Raw genomic sequence first — 19,435 nt, 5'->3', positions numbered from 1 at the left:
TACAAATTCATTGTCCGAATTTTCAATATTCTCAATTTCATTATAAAGATCCTTTTCGGTCAAACAAATAAGCTTAAAAGGTAATGGTTCTGGAAATCGGTCACTTGCCATATTTTGCTCCTACCTAAAAAAAAAAATTACTTGTATGGTGGGACAAAATTTAACCCATAGTTAAAAATACAGAATATAGAAGTAAGTAAGTCAATAATTTGAAGTTATTTAGTATAAAACAGTTATATAAAAAGTATATCAAATATTTAAAAAAAAAAACAAAAATATCTTACCCTTTTTAGAACGAAACGTGCAACAACAAAACATAAACAAACGAATAACCACTTGAATCGCTAGGCACAATCTAGCGACATCTGCACTTTATACGCTTAATCTCTAAGGCTTATATGATCATATAGTCAGACGGTTTAATAAATAAACCGACGTACATTACTGGGAAAAAAACAATTGTAGGTGGGTTAAATTTTACTCCAACATACATGTAGAGTTGTATAATAGGTGGGTTAAATTTTGTCCCTAAGTACTTCAAAGAGTTAAACATTTACATGTAATTACCTGTTAAGGTGTTTGTAATTGAATATATAAATAAATTGAGGCAGATCAAATAGCAAAGTTGAGCAAAACTGCAATTGAGGTATAGAGAAGGCAATATTATAATGACAATTTAGTATCCTTCTCAGAAAGCTCTCTCAATACCTATATAATCTACATATACATAAAAATGTATGAATATCAACCTGATGCATTTTTACAAGATACCAAGATAATATTTTGCATTTACAATATATTTCTTCCTATAAAAACATCTCATCAACACAAGACAATGTTTCAAATATTATTTATTAGGCACCTTGGCTGAGCAGCTAAGTAATCAACATAATACTATTACAACGCCTTACTCCAGAGAACGTTTGGTTTTGGAATACATTAAAAAAGTATAAAAAAGAGATCTCCATAACATCCTCGGGAGGCATATTCTTAGTGACAGAGGTTACTAGTGGCTCAAAGCCCAAGGTTCAGACAAGATGTTTACAATCAATGTAATGATGTAGGCTTGATGACTTCCACGGGGAAACTGTGAATAAAACCTGCAATTTCGAGAAAAAGAGGCATTTTCTTTCAAATATATAAGATCAAACCATCTATTTTCTGTAGCTTAGCTAGGGCTGTAATTCTGCATTTAAACCTTAATTTTCTTAAACTATTTTTGATGTTTTAGCATTTAGGTACTGCAAGCAGAATAATAGACCCAAAACAATAAAACAATCCTTTGTTGTACACCACATTTCACTAGAACAGTCCCAGTAACAGCAACATTGTATTTCTTCTAATTTTAGGGAATGTTCGTAGCAACAGAACGCACCGAAGGCGTGTCCACCTCGGACATAGTAGCGCGCATAGTAAGAGACTACGATATTTACGTGAGGAGAAACCTCGCGAGGGGATACTCGGCCAAAGACCTTAACATTTCGTATCTCAGCGAGAAGAAAATCCGCTTTCAAAATAAAATCCACGACTTAAAAGACAAGGGAAAGAGAGTGATGGACTCTATCGGCGAGAGGAAGGACGATATGATCGCCAAATGGGAGGAGAAGAGTAGGGAGTTTATCGAAAATTTTCTGCTTTTATTCGGAAAGGATCGGTAAGTAATTTTTTAATTAGTAATTTAATAATATTTAGTAATTAAGATACTTTTCACTTTTTTTATTGTATGTACAGTTGTGTAACCAACATGAATGTTTAATGAGAGACGCTTGTCTCTATACTAACTATGGTTATCTTAATATCTACACTACACCTAGATATAAATATCTGTATGTGCAGTTATAATCGCTACATAGATTTAAACATTCTAAAATTAGTAGCTAACTTAACTAAAATCAGTAAATGTTTGAACGAGAAAAAAAACTAGTTTAAATATATTTAGTATAGAAATACAACTACAGTAGAACCAGAAACAAATTTAAATTTTCAATTATAAAATGTTAACATTGTTGCTTCAAAATATTTTTTCTATGTATGTTCCTAATATTAACAGGCAGCAAGTTGCAGAACTTAAGGGCTAGGTAATTAAAGAATCTTAAATTAATATTAGAATTACTGCTTGGTATAACAAGATATTTATTGACGTTATTTCTAGTTCTATGGGAGTGATTAACTATTACAGCAGAGGATGGCTTGGCATAAATAAGTAGGCACCCAGAATAAATATAGACAGTTCTAATATTTGGAACATCTTCAGAATACAAGAGAGATGTGGAGTACCTTTTGTTTTTCTTTAAGACAACTTTAATAATACAATAGTTCTGAACTACGTTTAGCTGTTTAAGGAACTGTCGTACAGACTCTCCAGATAGGAATTCCATACCTTATTAAGGATTCAACCAGCGCCTTGTAATTATATTCGCCCAAGTATTATATTAATATTGTAATTTCCACAAAGTATACATAGCCATAGCTGGGTTCTGATGGGGAATCTCTGTTTTACACTTGATTTCATCTAGCCTAGTATGATGTTTTCCTGGTTATAAAATTTTAAGCTTTAGGCTCTTTGCATCTTTTTTTTTCTCTTTTCTCTTGGTCATTATTTTCATTTACTATTCGTATAAAACTTTCCAAAATAGTTGTGATAATAACTGATTTCTCACTCAAGTTGATGTTTTCATAAGCAGAGTTTTTTTTACCAAAATTTAAAATAACGGTTTTCTATTAATCAATCAATCTCAAAATCCGTCGAAAAAAAATTGCCTCTCCCGAATTGCGGTCGTGCAACATTGTTCCGTTCTCACCAGCGGCAATATGTTGTCGAGCCAATATTGCACCTTAGAACGGATTCGTCACTAATTTACTTTCTACCCAAGGAGACTGATTTCTGCACTTTTCAGATGAGGTAACATGTACGCAAAATTAACGATAACTGGGTCCGCAAAGTAGCCATTTCGGCGCTGTTGATCAGATATGTACCTCGTTATGATTGGTCAGTCTTCACGGTGTTTTTATTTTCACTCGCGTCAATTTGACGATTTCAAAAAGACAATTATTGATAACAATCGTTTTGAATAGGGATAAGGCGTTGTAACGTTTTAAAAGAAAGGTTTGAACTCTTCTTAAGAATCCACAGATCAGTATAGTATTATATAACTTTGAATTAATTTTTTGTATTCATCATATTTATATGTTTCGAATTTTATACAGGGTGTTCCGTTGATCATGTTACAAACGTCTAGGGCAGATAGAAAACGTCAAAAGAAAAACAAAAGTTCATATAAACATGGGTACGGAAAAGCTTCCTTAGGGAGCTAGAGCTCTTTGAAAATAACCTTTAAAAACTACTTTTTTTTTAATAGCTCCGGAACTACTTTAGCTACCGCAACCAATTTTGGGAGGTAAATTATTGTTAGTACGTTAATTTTTTTGAACCTACTAAATAAAAAAAATATTACCAGGGGCCTTTAGAATCAGGGGGATATTTGGTAAATTTAGGCCCATTTCTTTAAGACTTTAATTTCTGCCCGTTTGGGCATTAGATTATGATGTTCCTATGCTTATTACATAAAAAAGGTGCTCTTAGTAAAAGTCGGTAAATGGTAAATATCACCGTTAACCTGTTAAAACATAGATTATGTCTATGTTTTCAAAAATATATGATCGAAATTTTTTCTTAAAAACATAAATTTTTTGGCAATTTTTAATTTCAAGGGGAATAAGTTAATTTATTTTGGGTGCAAAATTATTAACCAATCTCAAATTTGCATTAGTATTACTTTTAGGTAATTCTATAAAATTATTAGTTTTATTTCTTGTTTCATACTCTCTTATCTCTAAGATGTATAAAGACCGTACATCAAAAATAGTCTATCAGAGTATGACAACCTCGTAGGGTAAAGCCTATTTTTTCTATAAATTACTTTAAGTAAATAATTTTGTGCAGCATTCAACGAACTCAATGTACTCTTATACATACCACCCCATACAACAATACCACATCTTTATAAGGATTCTACAACAGATTTATAGGGTCACTAGACCAGTAAATGAACAAATAATAAAAGTTTTGAGTTAGAGTACCTGTAAATCAGTTATACATTTACTTAAGTACTATAACATTTTTAAAGACAAAAGTCTCGACAATTTTCTCTTATTATGAACAACAAGAGATACGTTACCCTTTATATTTTTTAAAATTTTGCCGATTTTTATAACAAATGCCCAAAATCCCAGTAAATGAACGAACTCCTCCAATAAATGAAAACTATAAGACTAGTAAATGAACATAAGGTTTATTTTTAATAAGGTTTTTTTAATTATGAAATATTTAAATTATATATACTGCATTATACCAAATTTTGTCCAAATTTTTGAGCCATCTCCAAAAACTTGGTTTTATCTTTTCCATAACGCTGATCTCATATTCCTGGGCACCCTGATCTATATTTTTTATTAAATTTGGATACCTCTTCTTTTGGTAACTTATAACCACGAAGTCTCATTTTGTTTTTCTTTAAAAGCATAATACATTAAATTTCATTTTATTCTAAATTCTTATTAGGTATAATTAAAATTACCTTGATTTTCTCGAACTCCGTTTATCAACTTTTTTGAAGCTTCTGTTTTTTCTGGTCCCCCTTCTTTAACAACCATTTTAAGCTTCTTAGCTAATTTCTTAGTTTCAGTTGACGTTTTCTTTAAAGCCGTTTTCAGTTTTCTTTTCTTTATTATGTTTTCTTTATCTATTCTTTTTTTCTTGTTCATTCCATTCATTCATTTTTTCTTGAAACATCATTCTGATGTTTCACCCACTTATCGGATGTTATTGCGTAGGGCATTTGAACACGTTCACTTCTCTTTTTTGATACACCCTCTTGCTTTGGCCAGTGAAGATGATTTTCCCAAACTTTATCTAAACTTTTATTTCCTGGATTAATGACAATATTGGATAATATTTTATTCTTCGCTGCAAGGGAGAGTTTTGGCTGGAATAGCCATACACTCAGATTGGAATTCTCTGTCTTCTATATAATAAATGCATTCTCATAATCGTGTCAAGAATTTCTAAGCAGTATGATTTTATTTGGGAATTCAAATGCACACCAGGTAATAAAATAGGTGTAATTACATCAATTTCTGGTAATGGTGGTGTCTGATAAGTGGGAGGCTCATATAAAACTCCGTCAATTTCAAGGGACAAGTCGTTTAAAAAGGAATCTGTAAATATATCGCTCTGTATCTTCACTGACATGTCATTTATTTCAGACTCGCTAAATAACTGGTCAACATTATCGCTACTGTCATTAAAACTTGTTGAGTCACCTGCGTTTTTTTCGCAAAATTTTTTAAAAGAATCTATACTGTTGGACAAATTTGTGATATTATTGACCTTTAAATAATGGTCCAATACTTTCAAGGAGCATTTATAGTCTTCTATTGATAATTCGGTACTGGGTCTTTTCTGAAAGATTTCATTACGCCGGGTCGAAATACACTTTGAATAATCAACTGAGTCAGGGCTTAATAGATAAAGGCCACAAATTCTGAATCCATTCATAATGGTTTCTGGTTTAGAAGCCTTATCAAAAGCTTCTTTAAAGAGGATGCTAAAGTTGTGCCGAGTAATTGGTGTACAACTCTTTTTTTTATGAAGTCGCCACACAGATTTCCATTCAACTTTTAGGGGTCTAAATATACTGAATTCCACACAGAATTCATACAGGTCCAAATTATAGTGGGACTTATGTCTATCTATGAAAAGAATTACTGGAAATATAACGCTATTTTCCAAAAGCCAGGGATAAAATATATTCGCAATATATTCAAAAAATTTTGCACTGGTCATCTACCCAGAATCGGACCTTCCAATGGCCCAACCTTTTGGCACCGAAAAAGCTAGCTATTTAGGAATTCTTTTGTATGGGAAAACAATCATTGGTGGGACTGTCACACCATTAGCGGCATAGTTGCACAGCACTGTAATTGACTCTTCGTTTCCGCCTGCAATCTCGTAAAGGTTTTTAAACTTTTTGGAGGGCCCTAGAACCAAACCTGACTTCATACACGTTCTTATACCGGTTTCATCCGTATTGAAAATGCGAGCTGGATCCGACATCATGTCTAATACATTTTTGTCAGTTAGGTACTGGATAAGTTCTAAAAACCATTGCCTTATACCATCCTCAGTAACCGCAGCACGAGTTTTGGAAATAATCTCTGTATTTCTTTTTGAAATTTGTGGGTGCCTCTGAAGAAAAAGCTTTAACCATTTATCTCCTGGTCTGTCATTAGTAAAATTATTTGGTCGTTGAAAATCTTTAAGGACTTTTTATACTGAGTCCTTAACCTCATTGGGATGCATCGGAAATCCCAATTTGGCTTTTGACAAAATCCAATTAACTAATCTAGATTCCTCATGAGCGCTCAAGACTGTAGAGAGGCCCATTTTTCGAATATGTGGCACATTTCCCGTTAATTTGTTATGTAAAGTGGACTTTGGTATGCCATATTTAGAAGAAGCTTTATTTAATGAAATAGTTGCAGCTTGAATTTCACTAATTGCTGCATCCAAAGCTTCCTCCGTGTATTTAAAACGTGAATATTTTGGAGCCATCTGAAAATTAATTGTCGTCCAATAAATGAACACCAGTAAATGAACGTTTTCTATTAACGTTCATTTACTGGTTTGACTGCATTTGGGTATAAATGCTAATATTTAAGTTAGTTCAGTTCTATGTAAGATATGTTTAAGGTTGAAATTCGCATAAAAAATTATTTTAAGTAAAATCCAGTAAATGAACACACTGTTCATTTACTATATTTCAAAAAAAAATTAAACCAGTAATTGAACATGCAGGAATTATTCAATAATAGAAAAGTATTAGGTATAAACTTGTTTTAAAGAAAACAATTATGCGTGTATTAACCTATAAAGTGCATTTCTTATACTTATTTCATAAAATATAATAGCTATGAAGCCTAGAAAAAAACATGTGCTTACCTTAATATTATAAAATAGAGACACAAAATGGTCACGCGTGTACTGTGAAGTGTGTGGATGGCTTCTAAAGGCCTGATGATGCTCTAACTAGAGCGAAACACGTGTAGCTCGTTTTATTACATGTGAGACCGTGACTTTGTGTTTTTCGTCAATTTTGTATGTTGGTCTCTTAGAGAATAATGGATGAGATTTTTGGATTTGTTTCTACCACATGTTATATTCTGACGCTAGACATAATTGTGTAAAGATAAATCCCTTTGTTCTACAACATGTGTGGCGTTGTTGTGGTATCTCTTGTTGATGACGTTAGTATTTTTGAACTTACTTACATCAATGGTATACTTTTTTTACAGTCTCTCGAACATCTGGCACGAAAGCAAAGACAAGATCTTGAACGCGTTGAGCCCACCGGGTTCTCCACCCGGCAGCCCCACCAACGGAAGCTCCTACGACCTCTTCGAAGAGGCGGAGGGAGTACCTCCCAGGAAAACCCCCCGCTACGGCTCACGTAGCTCTTCCAGGATTAATTTACACCTGGAGGACTATAGCGACGAAGAAGACAGTTTTGCGTCGGCGCATAGTTAGATGTCGCCAGCGTCGCTAAAGGGGGTGGATTTGGCCGTCGCAACGGATCAGAGCGTCTAATTTTCAATTACTTACAAGATCTGGTCTCTGATGTGTCAAACTAAGCGGTGACCTTAGCCACATGTTTTAGGTAACTGACCTACCTATGCTGCCCCGATATCTATAGTGAGAAATTTTATTTACAATTTTCTTTATTTGTATATAAATATATTATATTTTTCTTTTTTTTTTTGTGTGTGTGAATATTTTAATTTTTTTGGCAATTTTTTAGCTTTTCTGTACAGGGTGTCCCGAATTCGAGGGTGATCATTGGGACCTCGGAAATCGTAAAAGATACAAGGTAAATTAAAGTGGGATAAAGTTGCATAATCTGATGTTTATTAATATGTGCGGACAAAAACAAAAATTTTAAAAATCTTTATTTACGTTATTTGGTGCCCGGAAGTTTCGTCCTATATTATAATATTCTAAAACTTATATGACGTTGCATTTTTTAGCGACCATCATCAATTTTTTTTGACTTATTCCTGGTACCCAAGAATAACAAGAACACTCGTATAACTTTTTAATTTTTAATTAACTTTTTAATTTTTTAATTTAACTCGTTAAATTGTTTTTTGAAAAATTTTAATGAAATTTAGCATATTACCGTCAAACCGGGGGTGAATTGGGACGACTTTTATACAGGGTGGTCCAGTTCAAACGTCATTATTTTAATACTTGATAGAGAATTAAAAAAGAAATAGACTTTCATTATAAAATTTTTCTCAGAAATGTTTAATAACAAAGATACAGGGTGTCAAAGTTAAGAATAATTATTTGTTTATTTATCATAAACTACAGTTAAATTTTAATTAAATTTCGCATGCAGGTTATTGTAGTGAATTATCAATTATTGATGAAGTCAATTTTTAAAAAAATTGCCACTAGCGTAACGTAAAAAAATTTAATAGGCAGCTAGATTTTTTTGAACATCCTTTATAAGAAATTATTTTTTTCGTTGGATTTTAACAGAAACCTACATACTTACATTGCTAGTAATACGAGTATAGTTTTTTCATTATTATAAATATTTTACTTTATTTGCAAATAGTATAAAAAAGCATAATTAAGATATTCATACTTTATATTTCACCCTATATAATGTTTACATACACATATAATTTTAACTTTTGCGTGTTTCATTCATTCATTTAATATGAAATAATAAAAAAACTTTATTAAGAATTGAATTTAAAATTTTAAGTGACCTTTATATACTAAAAGTAAATATTTTACTAAATGTATCACTCAAAAGTAAAGTAACTTGAACTAAACATATTTTCCTGAAATAAATATAAATTTTATTTAATATCTGGTAAGACATCCTTTACTTTTAAAGACCGCTTCACATCTTTTTTTCATTGATTTAAAAAAAATTTCAATAACGTCTTGAGCGATTGATTTCCATACGTTTTCATACAATTAACTTAGATTAGAGAGATTTGTTTTGATCAATTTCATTTCACAAACTCTCGATTGAGTTGAGGTCTAGACTGGTAAAAAGTATAACGTCAACTTTATGAGCACCAACTTTTAACTAGTTTTGATGTTTGGTTTGAGTCATTGTCATGTTGGATATCCCATCATGGTGTCTTCTACTTAAGGCAACATCTCATTTTTTAATATGTTTTGTTATACAAAACGATCCATAATACCTTCGATTTGACCCAATGGACCAATACCAAAGCAACCCGAAACCATAATACCACTACCATCGTGTTTTATTGTGGGTCGCGTATATTTTGGGTTAATCTTTCATTCACTGATCTGAACAATTTAAAAGACTTTCATCTGAAAACAGTACTGTTTTCCATTTTTCTTATGATGCTCTTTGGCAAATAGTCTGGTTTTTCTGTTCTTTATTAAGATAAAAGGTTTCTTCGCTAACTTTCTACCGTATAAACTAGCTTCCTTAAGTCTTCGTTTTATTTTGCTTACCAATGTTGAAACATGTCCCAACTGCTGTTTAACTCGAGAAGCACTAATAAATGGATCTTGCAATATCAATTAATCTCTTGATATTGCTATCCACCACACTATCATTTTTTTCTTTTTCTGACACTTCTTGGAACTCCTTTCAAGGTACTCGTTCCATTAAAATTAAATATGGTTCTGGAAACTATTTACTTAAATTTAGTTTTTTTTCACCATTTTTTAGTTTCTCCAAAATGTTTTTTTTTATTTGCACAGAGACAAACGTACACGCCTTGACATGTTGAATCTTTATACTTTTAAATTCATCACAGATAAACTCAAGAGTACAAACAAAACTGAACAAGAAATAAAAATATAAACTGCTTAGAAACGAAAAAAATTATCAGCAAAGATGTGATCTCACAAGACTAACAAAAACATTCTGATGATGTTACTTGTTTAATAATCAATCAAATAAATCTTATTTATGACTGAACTCCTAAACCCATTAACGCCGAGATTTTTCTTTTATTATTTTGATTATTTTTTTGATTGTTTTGTAGAAAATAAAGGTAAACGATCTTAGATTGACCTTTTTAATTTTTTTTTGGAGTTTGGAAGTTGAAAAAAAACGCTGATACCATATGGTATCCATCGGCGTTAAAGACTTTTTAATTGCAAAAAATTTTGAACTGCATAATACAAATAAAATATGTCAAAATAAATTTATTTAGTGTGATAAGTGGCAAAACAATTGACACACAAGCCCACATTATACTTTCTGCACATTGTTCTACCGAATGATTTGCATCCTACCCCAGCACATCTTCGCCGGTTACATGAAACCATAAAATGATCAATCCTATCAAAACGGATATCTGTATGTACATTCTTTGAAAAAGAGCTTCTTCCAACAACCTTGGCAATTGTTTTATACCTGGGCAAATATACTTGGACGATTTCTCTTCTAAAATTAAGTGCTGAAAGCTTTTCATTTTTGCATCTAAGGTACCAGGCATTATGCAGTGCTACGTCTATCAGCCAAGTAAAAATTGGCCAATACCATTTCTTACCACGAACTCCAATTCGGTACGTAGCAATACCCTGATCCATAAGATCGGTACCACCCATATTATGGTTGTAGGCAGCGATACAGTGAGGACGAGAAATCATGATGTACCTTTTTTCTTTTTGGCAGTATCTTTTTACTGCTCCTTCGGGCTGAACACCGGAACTCGTTGATGCTATAGTAACGACAGCATTATCCATCCATCGTACAAATAGAACACCCTCATTTCTCTCAATAATCTGTTCATAAAAACCTTTATTATTTTTTTGAAAATCTTGTTTTTTGTTCAACGGACATGGTTTTGGAATTCGGTTTTCTCGAATCGTTCCAATTGCGCCATAACCTAAATTTCGAAGAAAAGCTAATATATTTACACCGGTGAACATATTATCAATGTAAATTATATATGGCAAGTTTGGCTGTGGTAATTCTTTTAACATCAAAATCATGGGCGCTGCACATTTACCAACTAATTTGCTGATGTCCGCTTGTTCTCGAGGATCATTGCCTTGATAAAGATCAAAATCAACCAGATATCCATCTTTAGTATTTAGAGCCCATACTTTGTAACCAAAGCGGATAGGTTTGCCACGGATGAATTGCTTACATCCGTGGCGCCCATAATATTTGATCATTGATTCATCGTAAGACACATTTTGAGTAGGTTGAAAATTGGACAAAATTTTGTCTCTTCAGAGGGCGTAATTTCCAAGCCTTGTCTGATTGATTTATTTTAGTGTTATCGGCCATGTGGATAAATCTTTGAATTTTTAAAAACCTATCCCTCCTCATTGAGTCTGCTACCAGTTTGTTATGCAGGTCGTCTTTCACATCTCAGTATAACCGTTTCGAAGGTACGGGATTGTATCCAGTAAGAATTAAAATTCCAATAAAACAGCGGATTTCGTTTGATGTTATTTCTGGATCAGGTTCATTTTTAAAATGGGCATAAAGTTGGGTTTGTTCAGCAAGGTATTGGTAAATGTTTTCATCAAAAAATAACTCAAAGAGATTAACAGGTGACATGTCTTTGTACTTATAATAGTCCGGTTCCGGAAATTGTCTGGGCATTGGTTGAATATCACCAGGTATCCATTTTGCAGCTTCTTTTGTTAAAAGTCGATTTGCAATCCACTCCGATTCGGGATTTGACTCAATTAATTTTGAAGGTATTATTGGCTCCCGCACTTGCTCAGCGCCCTAGAAAAATATTGAATATTATAAAAAATATCATGATATTTAAAAAAATGCTTATGTTATCATTAGATTCATTACAGCTACTCGATTCTCCAACCCTGCCATTATTTACTAACTTTATTTCGGCTGGAGCGCACAGTTGACGGCCTAGAAAATTGAAATAAGGAGAAACAGAATTGAGAGTGATAACCTAGTTTTACCATTGAGGTTGCATATCAATTCTCCTTCCTCCTCATCTGAGGAGTAGACTCATCTGAGTCTACGTTGGGGCAGGAGGTTTCACAAATATTTCATCTACATTTTGTAGCAGTTCGTCATCTTCTTCAAGCATATCCAATGCTTGGGAAAGCGAAAAACCTCTTCTAAAACATTAAAAAAACATAAAAATAAAAAAGCCTAAAACATGACACTGCTAGGTCCACAAACGCCTACGGATACCATATGGTATCAGTGACTTTTGACTTATAATAGTGACGTCATGTGAGTTTCAAGAAGGTTTATTTACATTCAAGGGTATTTGGTCACCTTTATTGCAATAAATAATAACAATAAATTCATTGAAAATTACACAGAATTAACTAAAAAGATACTTACGCCTATCGGGGTTCCATGATTTACGTGCAGCACTAACACGCGTGACTTTAAACTTATCTACCGCCAAAAAAACTTCACAAAACGAACAGCCGCTTACGATAGTTGAAATTCAACTTTCAAGTCATCATTAATCCGCCAGGCGCACGATCTTCTGACATCGACCTTGACTACAATGTGCTGGAGAGGAGACACATGTTTTGTGATACCATTCGGTAGCCGTCGGGGCTAATGGGTTAATATTATAGGACTAAATATGTTTATTTAATATTTTTAAAATGCTGCTATAATATTGGTGATAGTGCACATGCCAAATTTCATTTCAGATTTCACCCGGTTAATATTATATTGTATTATATCAGATTTAAATACTTAGTACTTTCAGCTAACTTTTTAACGATTTATCACAGTTCCAATAAATATTTGGGGTATTTTTTTCATAAAACCTTCATGAGAAAGAGGAAGATGAGTAGATAATTTTTTACCCTTAAAGCGATTTTAATATGCATGGGTGATACAGTTACAAGCACTAATTAAAAATTGATGATGGTGGCTGAACGACGAAACATCGTAAAATTAATATAGTGACATAAAAAAAAGGTTTTTTGAATTTAAGTTTTTTTTTTTACGATACCATAATGGTCGTCACCCTCGAATTTGATAGACCCTGCACTATTTATAAAGTCACACAAACGTACGCAACAATGCTGTATTGTAGGGCAGTCTTATTTATTTCGATTTTAATAAATTATTGTATATTAATTTATTGATACTATGGCGAAGCTGTTAAAGTGGTGAAATGTAAGAGAGTGCACGTATTTATTGTATTTCTCATATAATAATATTATAGTGTTAAAAAAAAACTTTATATTTATTTATATAAGCGATCTTTTATTTAGGGAATATTGGGGGTTTAGTCCGGAACCATTGAATATATTTTGAAATTTTAAACACTGTGTTGCTAAGTTGATTGGAAAATAAATATTAATTGCTTATTGTTGCACTATATTTTTTATCAATTTTATATAACATTTATAATAGAGATTACTTCTTTTTTTAATGTAATAAAGTTTGAGCTTCTTGTTGTATGTTTTTTTGTCTTGTAATATCTTTAATTACCTTTTCTATTTTTATTTCAGCTTATTAATAATTGTCATTAAAAAGTTAATATTTTTTTATAATGTTAATATGACAAAAAAAACAGTTTATTTAAAGTCATAGCAGAGTTACTGAGTTTGAGTACAGAGCGATTTATTTATTGACAACTACTTACAAACGCCATCAGGCATCAGGTAAGGATACTCAAAAATAAAATCTTATTTTTGAAACTAGTAAAAGTCATAATTACTAAAGTGCACGTTATACCATTTAACTAGTTGGTCTGTACTCCTTTAAACCCATAACGACTCCGGTTACGAAAGAGAATTTTTTGTCGTGTAGCTCTAGTCGGGGGATTTAATAAAACTCTACCTGAAAGAAAAAAGCTGTGGATTTTACTATTTAATAATTTAAAGAGAAAATATAGCTTAAGAGAGATCAGCTGACAACTAATATCTTAAGAGACTTTCATACGAAAACATTTTTCAATCCGGTAATGCCCTCGCTATAACGGCAGCGGGAAATCCAGAAGATCGTTGGGACGAGCATGTGAAGCCGATTCAGTGTGCGATTAATTGTACTGTCACTAAGAGTACTGGGGTGTCGCCACTTGAGGCATTGGCAGGATTTAAGCCTCGGTATATATCTGAGTCTTATATCCTTAACGAAGTACAAGCCGATTTAAGTCGGGTAGATATTCATGCACTACGCCAGACGATATCAGGACATATTTCTGAGGATCAGAGACGTCATTTTGATAAGAAACGTGCTGAAACGACAAAGTATGAAGAAGGTCAGCTCGTGCGAATCAATAATGCTCTAACAGCTACAGGTGGAAGCAAGAATTTACTCTCAAGGTTCAAGAGACCGTTCAGGGTGTTCAAGGTGCTTCCCAATGATCGGTATGAAGTGGAGGATCTACGGGAAAGTTGTAGAAAGAAACGGACTGTGGTGGCAGTCGACAGCATGAAACCCTGGATTGTACTAAAAGGTTAGTATACGGCTAACAACGCGGCAAAATGGTTAGTAAAAGACTAACGAAAGCGAAACGGTTAGTAAACGACTAACGCCCTCAATGGTTACTAAACGACTAACATATAAGATAAAGAACGGTTAGCAAATGGATAACATATGAAATAGTTGACAGAGTATGATTGGTATACTACCACTAACGGACGTTGACGGTTTTTTTTTTTTTTTTGGGGTCGGAGAAATTCTTTATGAACACTGCTTACCCGGCGCCGCCCCCAGTAGTGTGGGACTCAGTGTCGAGTCTGTTTCGTCCTATACCCACTAAAACTCCACAACTCCACCGCTGGGTGGTGCCTTGTGGCTCCCTACACTGCGGTCTGCTAAGAAGCAGTCCTATTTTGTCCCATATGTTTAGTGCCACAGGTTCAATTCTGTAGCTTCAAGGAAGTCCAGGATTGTGCCCAGTGGTAGATTTCTTATACCCTCTGGTGAGGGTTTCTCTTCCCCCAGGAATGTTGCCCTGGTTTGATTAAATGCTTCACAGAAGCACAGTATGTGAAGAGTTGTTTCGTCCTCCTCATTGCATCACCTACATGGGCTACATGGGTGGGCTGCCTATAAGTTGTTTGGATTGTTCCATCTTTGCAGCTGCTCCCAGTAGAATTTGTTCTGGTTTGTTAGCCAGTTGCCGATTTCCCTCTTCCAGGTCTTATCGCGGACACAACATGTTGGTTCAGGGCCTACCAGGCTGTTGCTGGCTCCCTGGGTTGCAAGTTGGATAGCCCTTCTTGCAGCCTTATTGTTGCCCATATTCTCTGCTAGGATTATCTCTGGCCTATTGCGCTTCGGCGAGGTTCTTGAGATCCTCCCAGCAGCTTTGCACAGTCCTTGACTTAGTCTCGAACTGTTGTAGTGCAAGTGTTGCAGCCTGGTCTCCTGTAAAAATTGCGAAGGTTTTGCCTCTTGGCAGCCCTTCTCTCATCAGTTGGACACAGGTTTGTATTCCTATTATGCTTGCCTGTAAATTTGTTGTTTCGAGGCCCAGGTTTTGCATAAGTTGTCTGCCCTGTTGTTCGTCCTCCACCATGCCCACAGCTACCCCGATCTTGGATCGTTTGGTTGCCATACTGAGTAACCTCTTTGCCTGAGCCTGTCCGCTTCTGCGTCCAGTGGTCCCCTTTTCTCTTTGATGACAAAAGGTTTGTCTAGGTATGTGACCTTGGTTCTATCTGTTCTTAGGGCCAGGCGCCCAAGGTCCTGTATCTTGTCAAATAAGGCATTGTGCCCATCTTTCTATAGGATTGTTGCGCCATTTGACAGCAGTCTTTTCGCCCCCGTTATAGCTTCAGCCCGTACCACTAAGTGTAGCGGGCTTAGTCCTATCAGGTTCTCTAGGGCAGCAGTCGGCGTTGTTGACATCGCTCCTGTTATGCCCAGACATGCTATTCGTTGTGTTTTGTTGAGTATCTGTATTACAGTCCTCTTTTCTGCCGCATGCCACCATATAGGTGCTGCGTATGTAATGATGGGTCTAACCATTGTCGTGTACATCCAATGTACCATTTTTGGTGACAGTCCCCATGATCTACCGAACATTCTCTTACAGTACATAAGAGTTTTCGTCGCTTTTTTTTTAGCCTGGATTACATGTTTCTTGAAGCTGAGTTTTTTATCCAGGGTTATTCCTAGATATTTGACTTCGTCTTCAAGTCGCAGATTTTCTCCATAAAATTTTATGTTTCTAATGGGCTCTAGTTTCCTTCTTTTGGTAAAGGAAACCAGAGTAGTTTTTGTGGGATTTACCCTTAGTTGTTCTTCCTCACACCAGTGCTCGACAGTAGTCAGGGCTCTTTGCATTTTTTCGAATACATGAGCCTGACTACCCCCTCGTGTAAGGATGACTATATCGTCAGCATATCCTATAGCGAGGATAAGCTGCCTCTCCAGTCGTGTCAGCAAGCTGTCCGATACAAGGTTCCACAGCAGCGGTGACAGTACGCCCCCTTGCGGTGTTCCCCTGCACACTTTGGCCTTAACCGTTGTGCTGTTGAGATTTGCTGCTACTTTCTATGATTTAGCATTTGGGTTATCCAGCCGCCAATCATGGGATGTATTCCTCGTGCTGCTATCGCACGGTTGATTGAGTCATATGATGTATTGTCGAATGCTTCCTCAATGTCTAAGAAAGCTCCTAGGGCGATCTCTTTGTTGTTCAGAGATTGTTCGACCCTCTGGGTTATCTCGTGAATCGCTGATTCGCAAGATTTACCTGTTTGGTAGGCATACTGGTGTCGATGTAGAGGGTTGACCCACGTGGACGGTTAGAATAATGGCTAACATGTTATTTTCAGAATAATTAAGTTTTGGAGTTCTGAGGCCAGACCAAGAACTCAGGATGGCTGAATGTTAGCAAGAAGAACGCAAAGACGGCCACTCAGTTCAGCATTTCTACGATACCGCGCCAGAAAGTATAAACAAGAATGAAGGTTGTTTTTAAAAAATATGTAATGGGATTTAGTTTAGGCTATCATGTTAAGCGGGCTCGTTGTATTATTGAGTTTAATAAATCGGTTTTATTTTAAATATCGTGGTTTTACTATTTTTCCCTAAAATAGTATTCTAACAATATACTCTTCCTTCTTATACGCTTTTTATACTCTTCTCTTTAGCTGGTGAGGTTCTAGCTAGTTGTTTTGACATCACAGCAGCAAGACCGTTAGAAAAGGAGAGAACAACTTGTGGAGGTGGATGATTATTGTCCTGATTTATATTTCCTGATTATAGCCTGCAAAAGGGGAAGAGGGGAAATAGTATTAATTTTAATATTACAGTGGCGTACAGTACATGTTTACAAATTGAATATTTATGATTTCGTTCGTATATCCTAATATGAAATAAATTTGAAACATTTACTTTTATAATATATTGTGTCCTGGGTAGTTTAATCAAACGCTTCAGCTTTAAAAGATGTTAGGTGAACGTGAAAGTAATATTTTATTTTCAAATAAACAAAAAATCTAAAACTTAATTTTTTTGATTGCTGATGATTGATAGTAATAACCAAGAATGGGAAGAGGATGTAAAGGCATGGGGACTCTTAATATCTTAGCCAGTGGAGAAACTATTTATATTATTTATTGGAAATATACACTATTAATCGGCTGTTTAAAATCCTTGTTCGTAATCCGCTGATTGTAGCAATCTTCGTGAATATAAATATGGAATAATTTCAATTTATTTTAATTTTTTGACTAGTCTAATTATACTATATTATATAATATTTCTGTACTTTGGTAGAAGAAAAGCCAATATCCATTTCGGCTGTTTTGAGAAAAACAGGGTTAATGAGATGGATTGACTTTATATTTTTATAAATTGTGACCCTCTTTTCCTACTTTATTTATTTTTGGGATTTTAAATATTAAGAAGGGATTTTTTTTGAAAATGTATTGTTAGTCTTCTAAATTGCAAAAAAAAAATGGACATTGGCCCCTAAGCGCGGACATTGGCCAAGGCGGTATTAAAGAGCTAATGGACATCGGCCTTTTTGCTACAATAAAACAATCCCAATTACGAAAATAATCTTAATTTATACACGAAATTCGTATTTTTTAGCATTAGAAAAATAAATTTTCTGTGGCCATAAATCTTTACTGCTTATGATACCTACACTAAAATAACAGAGAAAGTTAGTTATTTTCTTCATGCTCAGGGTCTTGTATATCTTCAACATTTAAGTCGGAAGATCTTTATAAGTTCTCATAAAATAGTTTGTTATAATCGCTAATGTAAGGCAGCAAATCTAACAAATCTTCGATTTTAAGATCTGCCAATGGTAAAGGTTCTTGATTTATAGGTTTAGGCACATCAATATCCAGAATCGCAGGCCGGTTTCGTACAGAACCTCTTCTCAGGTCAACAACCTTAAACTCTTTACTATCGTTAAAGCTCTTTTACTATCCTTAAACTCTTTACTATCGTTAAAGGTCGTTTTGTAAAAAATCTGAAACTGGTGTTCAACGGAGAACTTCATCCATTTAATCCGCATCCACGGAACAACCTCACCAATCTCATTTTTTTTTCTATGAACCAATTTTTCTATCAAAAGGCTGTTAAAATTTAGGAATTTTTTTTGTAACATTTCCTTAACTTGTAGGGGTGGATTTCGGCGCACAGTTCTTATAAAATTAGTTCAGTCATGGGAGACTTCCATTTCAGCAGTCTTTTTTGCATAATATATTGCATAAATATGCAATTTTCTTGCATATTTCGATTGCTGCATGGATTGTGTTGGCCTCCATATGAGTATGACCAGGCTTCATAAATTTGTGGTTGATTTCTTGCAAATTATGTCCTAGATCTTGACATTCTTTCAAGACATAGCTCATCATATTACACATAAAAATATTTCTGTTTTGCCCCGAACATGAATCACTATGAAGATTTAAAACTTCCGTTTCCTTTAGTAATGACAAGATGTATTTTCGGACGCATGAAGCAATTTCTTGACCTCCACGAGCAGCAATTAACTCATCCCATAAAAAGCAAATTCCCAAATTGCCGGCAGTTGAAGTCTGATGAACAGTTAAATTATAAGTCCAGAGTTGTCTTTTATAAAAAGAAACGCCATTACGCAAATATGGTGTAGGTAAGCACTTTTGTAGGTCGAATGATGCAACAACAAATTTGATGTCTTTCTTGCTGTTTTCTTTATCTAGTGACTTAAGTTTATAAGCCATTTCAGAGAGGTTTAAGTGAGCGTTTCTTTGTTCCAAAACTTTAATTTTAGTTTTTTCTTCTTCTTCTGTAAGATTTTTACCATCAAATGTCTTTAACATTACACTTAAACTGTCACATTTAGAGCAAGTGTCGTTCGCAGGGGCATGAAATGAAAAGTTGAATTCTTCATTAAAAATCTGTCTGTAAAGTGACTCTTTTTCAGGGCTTATGTTTTGTTCCTCGCAATA

At 34.3% G+C, this 19,435-nt stretch overlaps 1 protein-coding gene across 3 annotated transcripts in view; it reads left to right on the top strand.

Moving 5' to 3' along the window:
* The window catches only part of LOC126745425 (choline-phosphate cytidylyltransferase B), a 50,310-nt gene extending 42,497 nt beyond the window's left edge, over window positions 1-7,813 (top strand). For all 3 annotated transcript variants that reach the window (XM_050453273.1, XM_050453270.1, XM_050453271.1), the window contains 2 exons: window positions 1,350-1,654; window positions 7,354-7,813. In XM_050453273.1, coding sequence (XP_050309230.1) covers window positions 1,350-1,654; window positions 7,354-7,585 — 537 coding nt within the window. In that variant the 3' untranslated portion in view covers window positions 7,586-7,813. The remainder of the gene's footprint in view (window positions 1-1,349; window positions 1,655-7,353) is intronic.
* The last annotated feature ends 11,622 nt before the right edge of the window (window positions 7,814-19,435 follow it).

This window comes from Anthonomus grandis, chromosome 15, assembly GCF_022605725.1.
Source record: "Anthonomus grandis grandis chromosome 15, icAntGran1.3, whole genome shotgun sequence".
Classification (NCBI taxonomy): Eukaryota; Metazoa; Arthropoda; class Insecta; order Coleoptera; family Curculionidae; genus Anthonomus; species Anthonomus grandis.
This window is presented reverse-complemented; position numbering and strand designations above follow the sequence as displayed.